This window comes from Triticum urartu, chromosome 5 (assembly GCF_003073215.2).
Source record: "Triticum urartu cultivar G1812 chromosome 5, Tu2.1, whole genome shotgun sequence".
NCBI lineage: Eukaryota > Viridiplantae > Streptophyta > Magnoliopsida > Poales > Poaceae > Triticum > Triticum urartu.
Genome location: NC_053026.1, coordinates 66271626 through 66287009, shown reverse-complemented (window position 1 = coordinate 66287009; position 15384 = coordinate 66271626). Strand labels below are relative to the sequence as shown.

General features: G+C 48.0%; 2 protein-coding genes across 2 annotated transcripts; both read right to left on the bottom strand.

Annotated features, from left to right (window-relative positions):
• Positions 1 to 3673: 3673 nt before the first annotated feature.
• Positions 3674 to 5897, bottom strand: LOC125507920. Its single transcript, XM_048672448.1, has one exon. It carries the CDS (start codon positions 5824 to 5826, stop codon positions 5389 to 5391), a length of 438 nt encoding a protein of 145 aa, XP_048528405.1. The 5' UTR covers positions 5827 to 5897; the 3' UTR covers positions 3674 to 5388.
• A 1158-nt stretch (positions 5898 to 7055) lies between these two features.
• On the bottom strand, positions 7056 to 10331 carry LOC125507922. The gene is made up of 5 exons (XM_048672449.1): positions 9846 to 10331; positions 9181 to 9243; positions 8698 to 8738; positions 8126 to 8198; positions 7056 to 7976 (listed from the first exon to the last, which is right to left on the bottom strand). Exons 1-4 carry the CDS (start codon positions 10065 to 10067, stop codon positions 8126 to 8128), a joined length of 399 nt encoding a protein of 132 aa, XP_048528406.1. The 5' UTR covers positions 10068 to 10331; the 3' UTR covers positions 7056 to 7976.
• Between the last annotated feature and the right edge of the window lie 5053 nt (positions 10332 to 15384).

Sequence of the window (15384 nt, the reverse complement as noted above, 5' to 3'; positions counted from 1 at the left end):
GCAGTAGTAGAACTTAGTTCTAGGCTTGGGTCTAGCTTTGGGCTTCTTCATGGGAGCAGCAACTTGCTTGCTATTCTTATTTGAAGTTCCCTTTCTTTCCCTTTGCCCTTTTCTTGAAACTAGTGGTCTTGTTAACCATCAACACTTGATGCTATTTCTTGATTTCTACCTTCGCCGATTTGAGCATCGTGAAGAGCTTGGGAATTAATTTCGTCATCCCTTGCATATTATAGTTCATCACGAAGTTCCAGTAACTTGGTGATAGTGACTAGAGAACTCTGTCAATCACCTTTTTATCTGGAAGATTAACTCCCACTTGATTCAAGCGATTGTAGTACTCAGACAATCTGAGCACATGCTCACTGGTTGAGCTATTCTCCTCCATCTTGTAGGCAAAGTACTGTCATAGGTCTCATACCTCTCGACACGGGCATGAGTATGAAATACCAATTTCAACTCTTAGAACATCTTATATGTTCCATTGCATTCAAAACGTTTTTGAAGTCCCGGTTCTAAGCCGTAAAGCATGGTGCACTAAACTATTAAGTAGTCATCATACCGAGCTTTGTCAAACATTCATAACATGTGCATCTGCTCCCGCAATAGGTCTGTCACCTAGCGGTGCATCAAGGACATAATTCTTCTATGTAGCAATGAGGATAATCCTCAGATCACGGATCCAATCCGCATCATTGCTACTAACATCTTTCAACTTTATTTTCTCTAGGAACATATCAAAATAAATAGGAAGCTATGTCGCAAGCTATTGATCTACAACATAGATATGCAAATACTATCAAGACTAAGTTCATGATAAATAAAGCTCAATTTAATCATATTACTTAAGAACTCCCACTTAGATAGACATCCCTATAATCATCTAAGTGATCACGTGATCCATATCAACTAAACCATGTCCGATCATCACGTGAAACAGAGTAGTTTTCAATGGTGAACATCACTATGTTGATCATATCTACTATATGATTCACGCTCGACCTTTCGGTCTCAGTGTTCCGAGGCCATATCTGCATATGCTAGGCTCGTCAAGTTTAACCCAAGTATTCTGCGTGTGCAAAACTGTCTTACACCCGTTGTAGATGAAGGTTGAGCTTATCACACCCGATCATCATGTGGTGTCTCGGCACGATGAACTTTGGCAACAGTGCATACTCAGGGAGAACACTTTTACCTTGAAATTTAGTGAGAGATCATCTTATAATGCTACCATCAAACAAAGCAGAATAAGATGCATAAAGGATAAACATCACATGCAATCAATATAAGTGATATGATATGGCCATCATCATCTTGTGCCTTTGATCTCCATCTACAAAGCACCGTCATGATCACCATCGTCACCGGCGCGACACATTGATCTCCATCGTAGCATCGTTGTCGTCTCGCCAACTATTGCTTCTACGACTATCGCTACCGCTTAGTGATAAAGTAAAGCAATTACAGGCCGATTGTATTGCATACAATAAAGCGACAACCATATGGCTCCTGCCAGTTGCCGATAACTTTGTTAGAAAACATGATCATCTCATACAATAAATATAGCATCATGTCTTGACCATATCACATCACAACATGCCGTGCAAAAACAAGTTAGACGTCCTCTACTTTGTTGTTGCAAGTTTTACGTGGCTACTATGGGCTGAGAAAGAACCGTTCTTACCTACGCATCAAAACCATAACGATAGTTCGTCAAGTTAGTGCTGTTTTAACCTTCGCAAGGACCAGGCATAGCCACACTCGGTTCAACTAAAGTTGGAGAAACTGACACCTGCCAGCCACCTGTGTGCAAAGCACATCGGTAGAACCAGTCTCGCGTAAGCGTACGTGTAATGTCGGTCCGGGCCGCTTCATCCAACAATACCGCCGAACCAAAGTATGACATGTTGGTAAGCAGTATGACTTGTATCGCCCACAACTCACATGTGTTCTACTCGTGCATATAACATCTACGCAATAACCTAGCTCGGATGCCACTGTTGGGGAACGTAGTAATTTCAACAAAATTCCTACGCACACGCAAGATCATGGTGATGCATAGCAACGAGAGGGAAGTGTATCGTCCACGTACCCTCGTAGACCGTAAGTGGAAGCGCTATGAGAACGTGGTTGATGTAGTCGAACGTCTTCACGATCCGACCGATCCAAGTACCGAACGCACGGCACCTCCGAGTTCAGCACACATTCAGCTCGATGACGTCCCACGAACTCCGATCCAGCAGAGCTTCACGGGAGAGTTCCGTCAGCATGATAGCGTGATGACAGTGATGATGTTGCTATCGACGAAGGGCTTTGCCTAAGCACCACTACAATATGATCGAGGTGGATTATGGTGGAGGAGGGCACCGCACACGGCTAAGGGATCAATGATCAACTTGTGTGTTCTAGGGTGCCCCTGCCCCCGTATATGAAGGAGCAAGGGGAGGAGGCCGGCTGGCCCTCCTAGGGCGCGCAAGGAGGAGGAGTCCTCCTCCTAGTAGGAGTAGGACTCCCCTTTCCTACTCCTACTAGGAGGAAAGGAAGGGGGAAGGGAAGAAGGAAGGAGAGGGAGGAAAGGGGGGCCGACCACCTAGTCCAATTCGGTTTAGGCTAGGGGTGCCGCGCGCCCTGCCTCCTCTCTTCCACCACTTGGCTCATGAGGCCCAATACTTCTTCCCCGTATTTCCGTAACTCCCCGGTACTCCGAAAAATACCCGAATCACTTGGAACCTTTCCTATGTCCGAATATAGTCGTCCAATATATCGATATTTACGTCTCGACCATTTCGAGACTCCTCGTCATGTCCCCGATCTCATCTGGGACTCCAAACTACCTTTGGTACATCAAATCACATAAACTCATAATACCGATCGTCACCGAACGTTAAGCGTGCGGACCCTATGGGTTCGAGAACTATATAGACATGACCGAGACACGTCTCCAGTCAATAACCAATAGCAGAACCTGGATGTTCATATTGGTTCCTACATATTCTATGAAGATCTTTATTGGTCAAACCGCATAACAACATACGTTGTTCCCTTTGTCATCGGTATGTTACTTGCCCGAGATTCAATCGTCGGTATCATCATACCTAGTTCAATCTCATTACTGGCAAGTCTCTTTACTCGTTTCGTAATGCATCATCCCGCAACTAACTCATTAGTCACATTGCTTGCAAGGCTTATAGTGATGAGCATTACCGAGAGGGCCCAGAGATACCTCTCCGACAATCGGAGTGACAAATCCTAATCTTGATCTATGCCAACTCAACAAGTACCATCGGATACACCTGTAGAGCACCTTTATAATCACCCAGTTACATTGTGACGTTTGGTAGCACACAAAGTGTTCCTACGGTATTCGGGAGTTGCATAATCTCATAGTCATAGGAACATCTATAAGTCATGAAGAAAGCAATAGCAACAAACTAAATGATCATCGTGCTAATCTAACAGATGGGTCAAGTCAATCACATCATTCTCTAATGATGTGATCCCGTTAATCAAATGACAACTCATGTCTATGGTTAGGAAACATAACCATAATTGATTCAACGAGCTAGTCAAGTAGGGGCATACTAGTGACACTTTGTTTGTCTATGTATTCACACAAGTACTAAGTTTCCGGTTAATACAATTCTAGCATGAATAATAAACATTTATCATGATATAAGGAAATATAAATAACAACTTTATTATTGCCTCTAGGGCATATTTCCTTCAGCGGCGGCGGCGGACGTTGGCGGCTAGGCGTAGTTTAGGCATAGTTCAGTCGTAGTTTGCATATTTTCATGTTTTATGTACAAATTTGAATGAAGTTTCACCGAGTTTGCATCTATTTTACACACAACATCGCCGCACCCGGGGCGACCGGTGGGCCGATGACTGGGAGCTAGGTCGCCCTACGCGCTAATCTAGCGCTGGCTCGCCCCCAGGGGGCTCTTTTTCGGCACCCTGGGGGGCCGAACGGCTGGAGATGCTCTAAGAGCATCTCCAGCCATTGCGCCTCTCAGGAGGCATTTTTTCGCCGCTTGGGGGCTGCCGGCGAAAATTTTGGCCTTAAGGGGGCAAAATTTTCCACTCGTTGCTCCCCCACGAGCAGTGTTGGGCTCCCACGGAGGCAGCGACATTTCGTCGAGCATCTTGACCGCGGCGTCGTCGATAACCTCCAGCCAGCGGAGGAGCGCAAGCGTCGACGGGGAAGGAGACGCGCCTCCACCACGCCGCGTCCGTCGAGCTGCACGGGCTGGAGACGCGCTGCTCGCCGACTCGCCACGTGCCAGAGAAGATCAACCGAACCGCGCTTGCGGTTGACCTTTGCTGATCAGAGATGGAGATGCAGCCCGTGGTCATGCTCGCCCTCGGCGGCGCGCTCGTCTGCTATTTTTCGGCAAGTGGTGGCAGCCGCTGGCTGACGGGGACAAGCGCGTCAAGGAGCTCGACAACGCCGTCAAGGCCCTGCTGCAGCCGCGGGCCGACGTGCTCAGGTAGCTGGACGGCGCGCCGGAGCCAGAGCAGCCGCGCGCGTGGCTGCGGCACGTGCAGGACGCGCAGGACGAGGTGGCATCCATCAAGGCGCGACACGATGCGAGGCAGCTCTACGTCGTCCACCTCCTGCAGTACTTCCTCACCATGGGCCCGGGCTGGCCGAGAAGCAGCTCAAGATCGTGTGTGCGATCCAGGAGTAGGGCGTGGCGCTGCTGGAGGCCACGCTGGCAGTGCCGCAGGCGCCACCGCCGCCGCTCCTCCAGCCCGAGGAGATGGAGCTCCCGCCCGAGACGAGGTCCGCCAGGTCGCTCGGCCCGGTCGTGGAGGCCGGTGGGCGTCAGAGCGCAGGGCGGCGAGCGGTGGCGGGAGGCAGCGAGCGGGGAGGGAGGCAGGCACGGGGCGGCAAGCGGGGAAGGAGGCAGGCGTGCGGCGAGCGGTAGCGGCAGGCGGCGAGGAGGCGTGGTGACGATGCGTGGTAGCTAGGGCGAGGCAGCCAGCAAGGAGACGGCGGCAAGGAGGCGAACTGGGGTCGCCGGACGGGAAACTGGACTGGGGCGTGCAGGGCGTCGGCTGGAGTTACTCTAAGCACGCAGTTATAGCCGCTAGTACTAAGGGTTGTTCTTGCATAATCATAAAGAGAAAAATTCACTATAGGGCGTATAACTTGCGCAGGTGGCCACTTTAGTCCCTGTAGTTAGAAATATCCGAAATACAATCACTAAACTTGCTCTAGGGTCACATATGCTCCATTATACGCTTTGCTCTACGTATTCATTAATGTGGCACGTGTGCAATCACCCACTTGGCAGCTTAACTGCCACGTCGTCTTATCCGCCTAAATACGCCGCCGACCAAGGTTTTTTTGTTGTTGCAAAATTGCCACAAATAAAAGAACCCCTCTCATGTCCACAACCGCTCCCTTTCGCCGACGACATCCGCCGCCACCTCCACCGTGGCCACGGCTTCCTCGGGACCCTGCACCACAATAACGACGACCACCACCTCCTCCTCAGCCTCCTCGATGTCCTGGGTGTGCGCGGCGATGGCCATGTCACAGCCGCCGAAGGAGAGCAGCACGGCGGCCTTGCCCCTGCCGATGGCCTCGAGCAGGAAAGTGGAGTTGGGGCTGCCGCTGCTGAAGAGGAGGCAGAAGAAGCCGCCGCGGTCGATGCGGGCGCCCACCTGCGGTGTGTGGCGGATGAGTAGGGCGAGTGGCCGGACATGGCGTGGGTGGCCTCGGCCTGCATGAGCTCTCCGTCGCCGCGGTGACAACACGAACTGCATCATCAGCACGTCGGCAGCCTCCATGACCCATCCGCACGCCACCCCATGACCCATGACTTGAGCTGGGCGGCATCCTGGAGTGGCCTGGCTCCCCTGTAGATTGAACTCCGATACTATTCAGTACTACTTGGTCTGAAATTTGCACCTTTTTCTTAGGAAAACCATTGTTTTAAACCGGATGATTACAACGAGACGTAAGCCTCATCCAGCGATTGACACGCGTCCTGGCTGGGCCCAGCGTGCCGCTCCCCATCTCGGCCTTATCCCACGCAGGGTAAGCCACAGCCATACATTCTTCTCGCTCGGGTCTTCTTCTTCATGCCAGTGCATCCCCTCCTACAGATCCCTCCTCTCTCTATCGCTTTCATGTTTGCCACTCCATGACCGTGATTTGCTCTACTCTCTGCACAGAGCTCCCTTCTCTTCCTGCTCTCTCTCACCACCGGGGCGACAGAGCGTTGCTGCTGCAGGCGGTGATGCTCTGCTGTGACAACTGCTGCTGCCATGTATCGAGGGAAACTTCGACGCGTGACCACCGCCCGCCATGGCCGTCGGAGCTATGGTTTAAGCAGCGTGCGTGGCTCCCTGAGCTGCAATGGAGCGTCGTGCGATGGTGACCGCGGAGAGTGGCCAACGGGGGGCGCTGCAAACTCCGGCAATGTTACGGGGGGCGCTGCAACTCCGGCGATGTTGCTTCGAGCTTGTTGGGACGGTGTTGCAATGGAACAACGCCGGGCCGCCAGAAGCACAGCCGGCGCTGCATTGGAGCTTCGCCGGACGCCGTCGGTGCTGCACTGGAGCTCTGCCGGAGTTGCAATGGAGCTTCGCCAGAAGCCATCGGTGCTGGGTCGGAACTATGGTTGTGGCCTCGCTGTGGTGCAGTGGAGTTTTGCCGATGTTCCAGAAGCGTTGCGTTGAATTGGTCACGCGCTCGCTGCTGCCGCAGTGTTGCTGAATCGAACTCCTACGGTTGACTAGGCGGATGATTTCTATATGAAATCATCCGGCTGATTTGTAGTGGTCGCCTTTTTCTTATTCTTGCAGCAGGAATTAATTCTGTATTACTACTTGAGTCTAGACTACAGCGCACACACTCCTTTGGAGTATTATCTATTGTCATAATCCCCGTCACGGTGGGTGCTGACTGATGATGAACAACCGAACAATCAATTGCACGTTTGCTAGTATTACTCCAGTTTGTCTTTCTTATGTCAGGTTCTCGTCTGAAATGTGTGTGTTCTGGGTTGAGATATATAAACTTGACAAATCAACAACAGTCTTAATTAACCATATCCAAGATTGCTTGCATTGCAGTAGTACATCCTTCCTACTAGTAATCTATACTTCTGATTCAGTCCAAGGCATATCTCTTCTCTATCTCTATCTCTACTTCTCTTCTCTTCTCTATTTCTATCTCTATCTCTATCCCTTCTCTACTTCTCTACTACTAATAAACAAGCAAACATATTCATCGCTACGTGCACCCAGCCTAAGGTACACAAACAACAGGGAGAAATTATAGCCAGACGATCAGACAACTTAATTTGATCTAACCGTCGAGATTACACAAACCCACGTCCAGAGTGCGTTTACCATTTTTTCCCGGCGGACCAAAACTCTGCCGTTCCCACGCCCGCACAAGGAAACATCACGTCCAATTCGCATGGAATTTGCTCGACTAACGGAAAGACATCTGCTAAATTAGGGGGAATCAATCCAGATGCGCCATCACTTCCCAGCGCATACGCTGAGGCACCCGACGACGAGCACTTCGCCAGCACAAGTGCAACCACCGAGTCACCCGCCGGCAGCCACGACAACAAGCTCTTCACCAACACAGGTGCAGCCGTCGAGGCGCCCGTCCACGGACGCGACGATGAGCTCTTCGCCATCACAAGTGCAACCGCCGGGTCACCCGATGATGAGCTCTTTGCCAACACAGGTGCAGTCGCCGAGGAGCCCATCCACGGCCGCGCTGACGAGCTCTTCGCCAACACAGGTGCATGCTCTTCAATATAAAACTGATCTCAAGTTCATAAGGCAATTACACCTCGCTGCCGCCGCCGCCAAGACTGTCCTGCGGCATCACTGCACTGCTTGCATGCTGACTTCAGCGCTGACGAACTGCTCTGCAGATACAGGCTCATTTGCCAACTTGTTCACAGTGTGATCCATCGATTGCTTTCATTGATCATGTTGTCTGTCTGCATATTATAATAACAAAAACATGTTAGCATTCTATAATTTATGAAACAACAAAGTAGTAATTCACAGGAAAAATGTATGAAGTGTAACAGGGTGACTCTTATGGCATGAGCATATGCTAACATGGTCCCTATTGTGTGTACCTGACCTAAACCTGAAGCCGTGCCATGAAGCCTTGGCAAATGAGCATTTTACTGACCTCACCTAAAAGCCCTCCCAATCTGCATATGGATATTCCAATTCTTAGTTGCAAGTAATATGAACACAAGCAAAGACACACCCAGAAAGAGACCTAGATGAATTGTATTACCAACTACTACATCTTGTTGCATTAATCCTTCAGGTACTGTTGTATGATAACATTCTTGACATTCACAGGGTTAAGGGACACGTATGGCCCCGACCACTCCCAACGGTACGCGCACCCCGTTCCAGGATATAATGGGGCACACGCACAGCTGGCAGTATCACAAGGTAATGATGATCAACTTCATGATATATGGCCCAGTTGTATTGCTATATAATGATCTGTGATCTGTTCTTCAAACATACAGACCGTAATGAGATTAAGAATATACCATAGAGTATTCAAAAAAGAAGATATGGCATGTAGATACTAGAATGAATCATGTAACAGACTAACATGCTGGATAACCACAGTGGGCTAGAATACATGTTCCAGCATACATCAAACCAATTGCTGGGAACTCCTGAGAATACCTCTTCCAACTTCTGCTGTGGGGCGAAAAAAATTGATTCCACTGAAAACATAGAAACAACCATCAACATTTCTTCCAAGTAAAATTTGCATGCTAAACATAAGCTGCAAGACTGCTATCACTCACGCTCAAACTGAGCTACATCTATTTGTCATTTCTAAGCAACCAAAAAGAATGAACATCCATGTGAAAGACAAATAACCTTAAAAAAATATTGATCAGAGAGACTAAAGAGATCCACAAAGTGTCAAAAGAGTTCACATATATTCATGAGAAGCGGTTGATTGTGTCTGGATCATATTAATCGACTTCAAGTAACAATCACGATTTGCAGAAGTGGTAACTGAGAGAATTATGTCTCAATTAAGCTTTGCAGATCATCAACAAAATCCCAATTTGATGCTACTTTCATAGAGGAACTAAAGAGAAAGCATGCTTGGTTATTAGCAACAACATTCCATAGAAGATCCACAACAAAACATACTCTTTGGTTCAGATTTGTTGCTCCCATCCTCTTTCCGCACCTCCTTCTTCTCCTTCGGGAAGTCTGAACCATTAAGGGCCGAATCATCAATACAACCACCAACTAAGCAGATGATTTCTCATATTACATTCTTGAAAGGAACCATTCTAATAGAAAACACACTCTCTAAAGATTAAACGCGACACCCATTTTTGTTCCATTTTATAATATGAATTGCCAGTTTTTATATTCAAATGTCATATCTGGATGTAGTATGGTTAAAAATTTGCATATGCTACCTGATTAGTTAGTGTAGGCATGAGAGTCATGCACTTATTGTTCCAGTTTAGCTCTTGAGAAGCACATACCACTGAATTTCTCTTCAATAATAACTTCTCCAACTTCCTTTCTTTTATGAAGATAATGTATCATATTTCAAAAAGATACTGCATCATGTGAACTCTTGGATCCACTCACAAGCAGAAGGGGCTGCAATTTAGAGCAGAATAATACTCAGTTAAATCAGATTTTCTAACAAAGCCCTTTAACAGAACAAAATATGGACAGTCTTGAAAAGGAATATTCATGGTGATATCTCAGTGAGGCGATGCACCTGGCGACTAACCGAATTGACGGGGAGGAGCAGACGACAGGGTCAGAGAGAGAGAGAGAGAGAGAGAGATTACCTGGACCTGGACGATCGCGCGGGAGAGGGTGGAGAGGCTCATGTTGGCGACAGCGAGGGAACCAGGAGGATGGAGGGACCCAGCATCGCCGGTGAGCATGCCGACCTCGAGCGCCTCCTCGAGCACTTCGGGGCCGGATTGGAAGGAGTAGGGTAGAGTAGGGCGTGCAAGTCCCAAGCCTCCGCGTCCGCATCCAACGGCGCCTAGCACTGGCGCGAGCATGCCGATCTGGAGGACCTCCTCGGCCACTTCTGCGATCTGATTTGAAGGGGAGGGGCGGCCTGCCAGGGAGCGGCGACACTGGTGACTAAGGGGAGGGCAGCCTGACCAAGGAGCGCCGGCGGTGGCGACGAAGGGGAGGGGCGGCCTGACTAGGGAGCGCTGGCTGTGGTGGAGAGAATGGGGAACAGAGGAGATTGTGAGGCAGTGGTGGGGAACTATCCAGAGAAGAATGTGAGGCGGCAGTGGAGAGGATGACTGACGTTTTTTTTTGAGAAATCTGACGTTTTTTTCTTAATACTACTACGTAGACTACTGTACTAGGTAGTGACGGGGGAGAGATTGTGATAGATCATGGCGTTGTCCGAACAAAAAAGAAATTGTCTTCTTTTTATCGGCCGTGTCTGATTCACCTCACATTGTTCTAATAAAAATCCATTATTTTTATAGTCATAATCATTTGATGCTTTAAAAGGTTTCCTGTATAAATAATATCTATAAAAGTTGAAAAAAATACTGGTAAAAAACACATTCGATATATCTGAATTTTAGTTGAGGAAATGAGTATGAGTAAATAAATTCAAACACGACGCAAAAGCTTTGACGTTTTCTTCATTATTAAGAAGATTGTTAGGGCCCCGCGCTACTACTAACTAATTGGGAATTAAAATAAATAAATTTCATCCATGGTTGATGTTGCTGGGCATCATCGTCCTCTCCAACCATGGTTGTTGCTGGTCCTAGAGGGGATGAAGTTGTCCATGGTGATGGTGGCTCCCCACCCAACTCGTTCCCGCACCTCTCATCTACTGCTGCTACGAAAGAAGAGAAAATTATTTGAATGAGGAAGAGAGAGATAGAGAGGAATAGGAGGAGGAACTCACTGGTGGCCGCCGAAGTTGGAGCCGATGCTCGAAACCTAGATGAAGCCCGGTGACCTGCTACTGCTTGTCGTAGGACCCTTGACCATGGTGCTCGCATGTCCTCAGGAGGCCTTGTCTCGGCGAGGAGGTGCAAGTGGCTGCATCCATGGTGGATCTAGCCGCCGCCATGGACGATGTTCTGCTGGTTTCCCTCTCCTTCCAGCAGCGGAGAAGGAGGAAGGAGGGGCCGGGGAGGGGGCTGCGATGGGAGTGGTCACCGAATTTGGGGAAGGCGCCGAGTTGTGAGATCGGCGGTGGCGGTGGGTGAGGATGAGAATCACGGGTGGGAGGAGAAGGGGAATGGGAGAGTGTGGGAGAGAGGAGGGATTCAGCCGAGGATATGGGGACTTCACCTACCTTTTACTTAGTAGTAGCGAGGGGTATAAACCCGCTCTACCACTATCAACTTAGTAGTAGCGCGGGTTCATACCCCTCGCTACTACTATGGCATGTCCCGGGGGGGGGGGACGATAGAGACTGCTTAGTAGTAGCGCGGGTTACTATCAACTTAGTAGTAGCGAGGGGTAAAAATACGCGCTACTAGTAAGTAGCAGTAGTGAGGGTTATAAACCCGCGCTACTAGTAAGCGTCGACCTATAAGCTTTTCCCTAGTAGTGTTTCTTTATCGTAACAATCTTTCTGAGTGTCTTGACTGATATTAATGGACAACTCATTTCCACATATGCAAAAAGGGTCAAACAATGGGTCAAATGAAGGAAATATGCTCTAGAGGCAATAATAAAGTTGTTATTTTATATTTCCTTATTCATGATAAAGGTTTATTATTCATGCTAGAATTGTATTGATCGGAAAGCTAAATACATGTGTGAATACATAAACAAACACCGTGTCCCTAGTGAGCCTCTACTTGACTAGCTCGTTGATCAAAGATGGTTAAGGTTTCCTAACCATGGACATGAGTTGTCATTTGATAATGGGATCACACCATTAGGAGAATGATGTGATGGACAAGACCCATTCGTTAGATTAGCATAATGATCATTCAGTTTTGTTGCTATTGCTTTCTTCATGTCAAATACATATTCCTTCGACTATGAGATTATGCAACTCCTAGATACCAGAGGAATGCCTTGTGTGCTATCAAACGTCACAACGTAACTGGGTGATTATAAAGATGCTCTACAGGTATCTCCGAAGGTGTTTGTTGGGTTGGCATAGATCGAGATTAGGATTTGTCACTCCGAGTATCGGAGAGGTATCTCTGGGCCCTCTCGGTAATACACATCATAAGCTTGCAAGCAAATGTATAAGGAGTTAGTCATGGGGTGATGTATTACGAAACGAGTAAAGAGACTTGCCAATAACGAGATTGAACTACGTATGAAGATACCAACGATCGGATCTCAAGCAAGTAACATACCGATAGACAAAGGGAATTACGTATGTTGTCGTGAGGTTCGACTGATAAAGATCTTGTAGAATATGTAGGAGCCAATGTGGGCATCCAGGTTCCGCTATTGGTTATTGACCAGAGAGGTGTCTCGTGTTGGGGAGCGCGATATTTCAAAATTTTTACCTACGATCACGCAAGATCTATCTAGGAAATGCATAGCAACGAGATGGGGAGAGTGTGTCTACGTACCCTAGTAGACCGAAAGCGGAAGCATTTAGTAACGCGGTTGATGTAGTCAAACGTCTTCGCGATCCAACCGATCCAAGCACCAAACGTACGACACCTCCGCGTTCAGCACATGTTCAGCTCGATGATGTCCCTCGAGCTCTTGATCCAGTTGAGGATGAGGGAGAGTTCCGTCGACGGCGTGCCGACGGTGATGATGAATTTACCGGCGCAGGGCTTCGCCTAAGCACTACGACGATATGACCGGGGTGTGTAACTGTGGAGGGGGGCACCGCACACGTCTAAGAGAAGACTTTGTGTGCCTTTGGGGTGCCCCTTCCCACGTATAAAGGGGGGAGGAGAGGTGGCCTGCCCAAGGGGGGGGGGCGCCAAGGGGGAGTCCTACTTAACTTGGACTCCCGGTCCAAGTAGGATTCGACCCCCTCCTTTCCTTTCCGGAGAAGGGGGGAAGGCGGAAGAGGTGGAGGAGAAGAAGGAAAGGGGGGCCGCTCCCCCAACCCTAGTCCAATTCGGTTTGGGCTAAGGGGGCACGCGCCTGCACCTGGCCGCCGCCTCCTCTCTCCACTAGGGCCCATGAAGGCCCATTAACTCCCCCGGGGGGGGGGGGGGGGTTCTGGTAACCCCCGGTACTCCGGAAAATGTCCGAACCTTTCCGAAACTATTCCGGTGTCCAACCATAGCCTTCCAATATATCAATCTTTATGTCTCGACCATTTCGAGACTCCTCATCATGTCCGTGATCTCATCCGGGACTCCGAACAATCTTCGGTCATCAAATCACATAATTCATAATACAAATCGTCATCGAACATTAAGCGTGCGGACCCTACGGGTTCGAGAACTATGTAGATATGACCGAGACACATCTCCGGTCAATAACCAATAGCGGAACCTGGACAGAACCTGGATGCTCATATTGACTCCTACATATTCTATGAAGATCTTTATCGGTCAAACCGCACAACAACATACGTTGTTCCCTTTGTTATCGGTATGTTAGTTGCCTGAGATTCAATCGTCGGTATCATCATACCTAGTTCAATCTCATTACTGGCAAGTCTCTTTACTCGTTTCGTAATGCATCATCCCGCAACTAACTCATTAGTCACATTGCTTGCAAGGCTTATAGTGATGAGCATTACCGAGAGTGCCCAGAGATACCTCTCTGATACACGGAGTGACAAATCCTAATCTCGATCTATGACAACCCAACAAACACCTTTGGAGACACCTGTAGAGCATCTTTATAATCACCCAGTTACGTTGTGACATTTGATAGCACACTAAGTGTTCCTTCGGTATTCGGGAGTTGCATAATCTCATAGTCATAGGAACATGTATAAGTCATGAAGAAAGCAATATCAATAAAATAAACGATCATAGTGCTAAGCTAACGGATGGGTCATGTCAATCGCATCATTCTCTAATGATGTGATCCTGTTCATCAAATGACAACTCATGTCTATGGCTAGGAAACTTAACCATCTTTGATTAACGAGCTAGTCAATTAGAGGCATACTAGGGACACTCTGTTTGTCTATGTATTCACACACGTACTAAGTTTCCGGGTAATACAATTCTAGCATGAATAATAAAAAATTATCATGATATAAGGAAATATAAACAACAACTTTATTATTGCCTCTAGGGCATATTTCCTTCAGTCCCCCACTTGCACCAGAGTCAATAATGTAGATTACACAATAATGATTCTAACACCCATGGAGTCTTGGTGCTAATCATGTTTTGCTCGTGAGAGAGGCTTAGTCAACGGGTCTGCAACATTCAGATCCGTATGTATTTTGCAAACTTCTATGTCTCCCTCCTTGACTAGGTCGCGGATGGAATTGAAGCGTCTTTTGATGTGCTTGGTTCTTTTGTGAAATCTGGATTCCTTTGCCTAGGCTATTGCTCCAGTATTGTCACAAAATATTTTCATTGGACCCGATGCACTAGGTATTACACCTAGATCGGATATGAAATCCTTCATTTGCTGCTTCTGAAGCAACTATGTACTCCGCTTCACACATAGATCCCGCCACGACACTTTTCTTAGAACTACACCAACTGACAGCTCCACCATTCAATATAAATACATATCTGGTTTGTGACTTAGAGTCATCCGAATCAGTGTCAAAGCCTACATCGATGTAACCATTTACGACGAGCTCTTTGTCACCTCCATAAACGAGAAACATATCCTTAGTCCTTTTCAGGTATTTCAGCATGTTCTGGACTGCTGTCCAGTGATCCACTCCTGGATTACTTTGGTACCTCCCTGCTAAACTAATAGCAAGGCACACATCAGGTCTAGTACACAACATTGCATACATGATAGAACCTATGGCTGAGGCATAGGGAATGACTTTCATTTTCTCTCTATCTTCTGCAGTGGTCAGGCATTGAGTCTGACTCAACTTCACACCTTGTAACACAGGCAAGAACCCTTTTTTGACTGATCCATTTGAACTTCTTCAAAACTCTATCAAGGTATGTGCTTTGTGTATGGTTCCTTGGTATCTTGGTATAATCCGAGGCAGGACCGTAGGTTCATGCTGATCAAAGCTCGGGTCATTCGACTCCGCCTGATCCCCAAAAGTTTCATTGTGTGGCAACTTGGTGGTGCGCGGGACTACTGGACTATGCAGGTTACCATCCTGCGCAGCAATGACTAGAACGGCATGCTGCCTAAGGTGTTACCTGCTGGGGAAGAAACACCACCTCTAGATGGAAATCCTCATCCTCAATTAGGCCCTAAGCTCACGACAGAGCAGTTGTACCAACAGCAAGTACATAA

What these genes read in the sequence shown, in the direction of transcription:
- LOC125507920 (XM_048672448.1), bottom strand. Translation starts at nt 5,826, where the DNA reads ATGGGTCATGGGGTGGCGTGCGGATGGGTCATGGAGGCTGCCGACGTG.
- LOC125507922 (XM_048672449.1), bottom strand. Translation starts at nt 10,067, where the DNA reads ATGCTCGCGCCAGTGCTAGGCGCCGTTGGATGCGGACGCGGAGGCTTG. An exon ending in GCGCGATCGTCCAGGTCCAG is followed by an intron (nt 9,244 to 9,845) that starts GTAATCTCTCTC and finishes TTAATGGTTCAG; the next exon opens with ACTTCCCGAAGGAGAAGAAG. An exon ending in CACAGCAGAAGTTGGAAGAG is followed by an intron (nt 8,199 to 8,697) that starts GTATTCTCAGGA and finishes ATCCATATGCAG; the next exon opens with ATTGGGAGGGCTTTTAGGTG.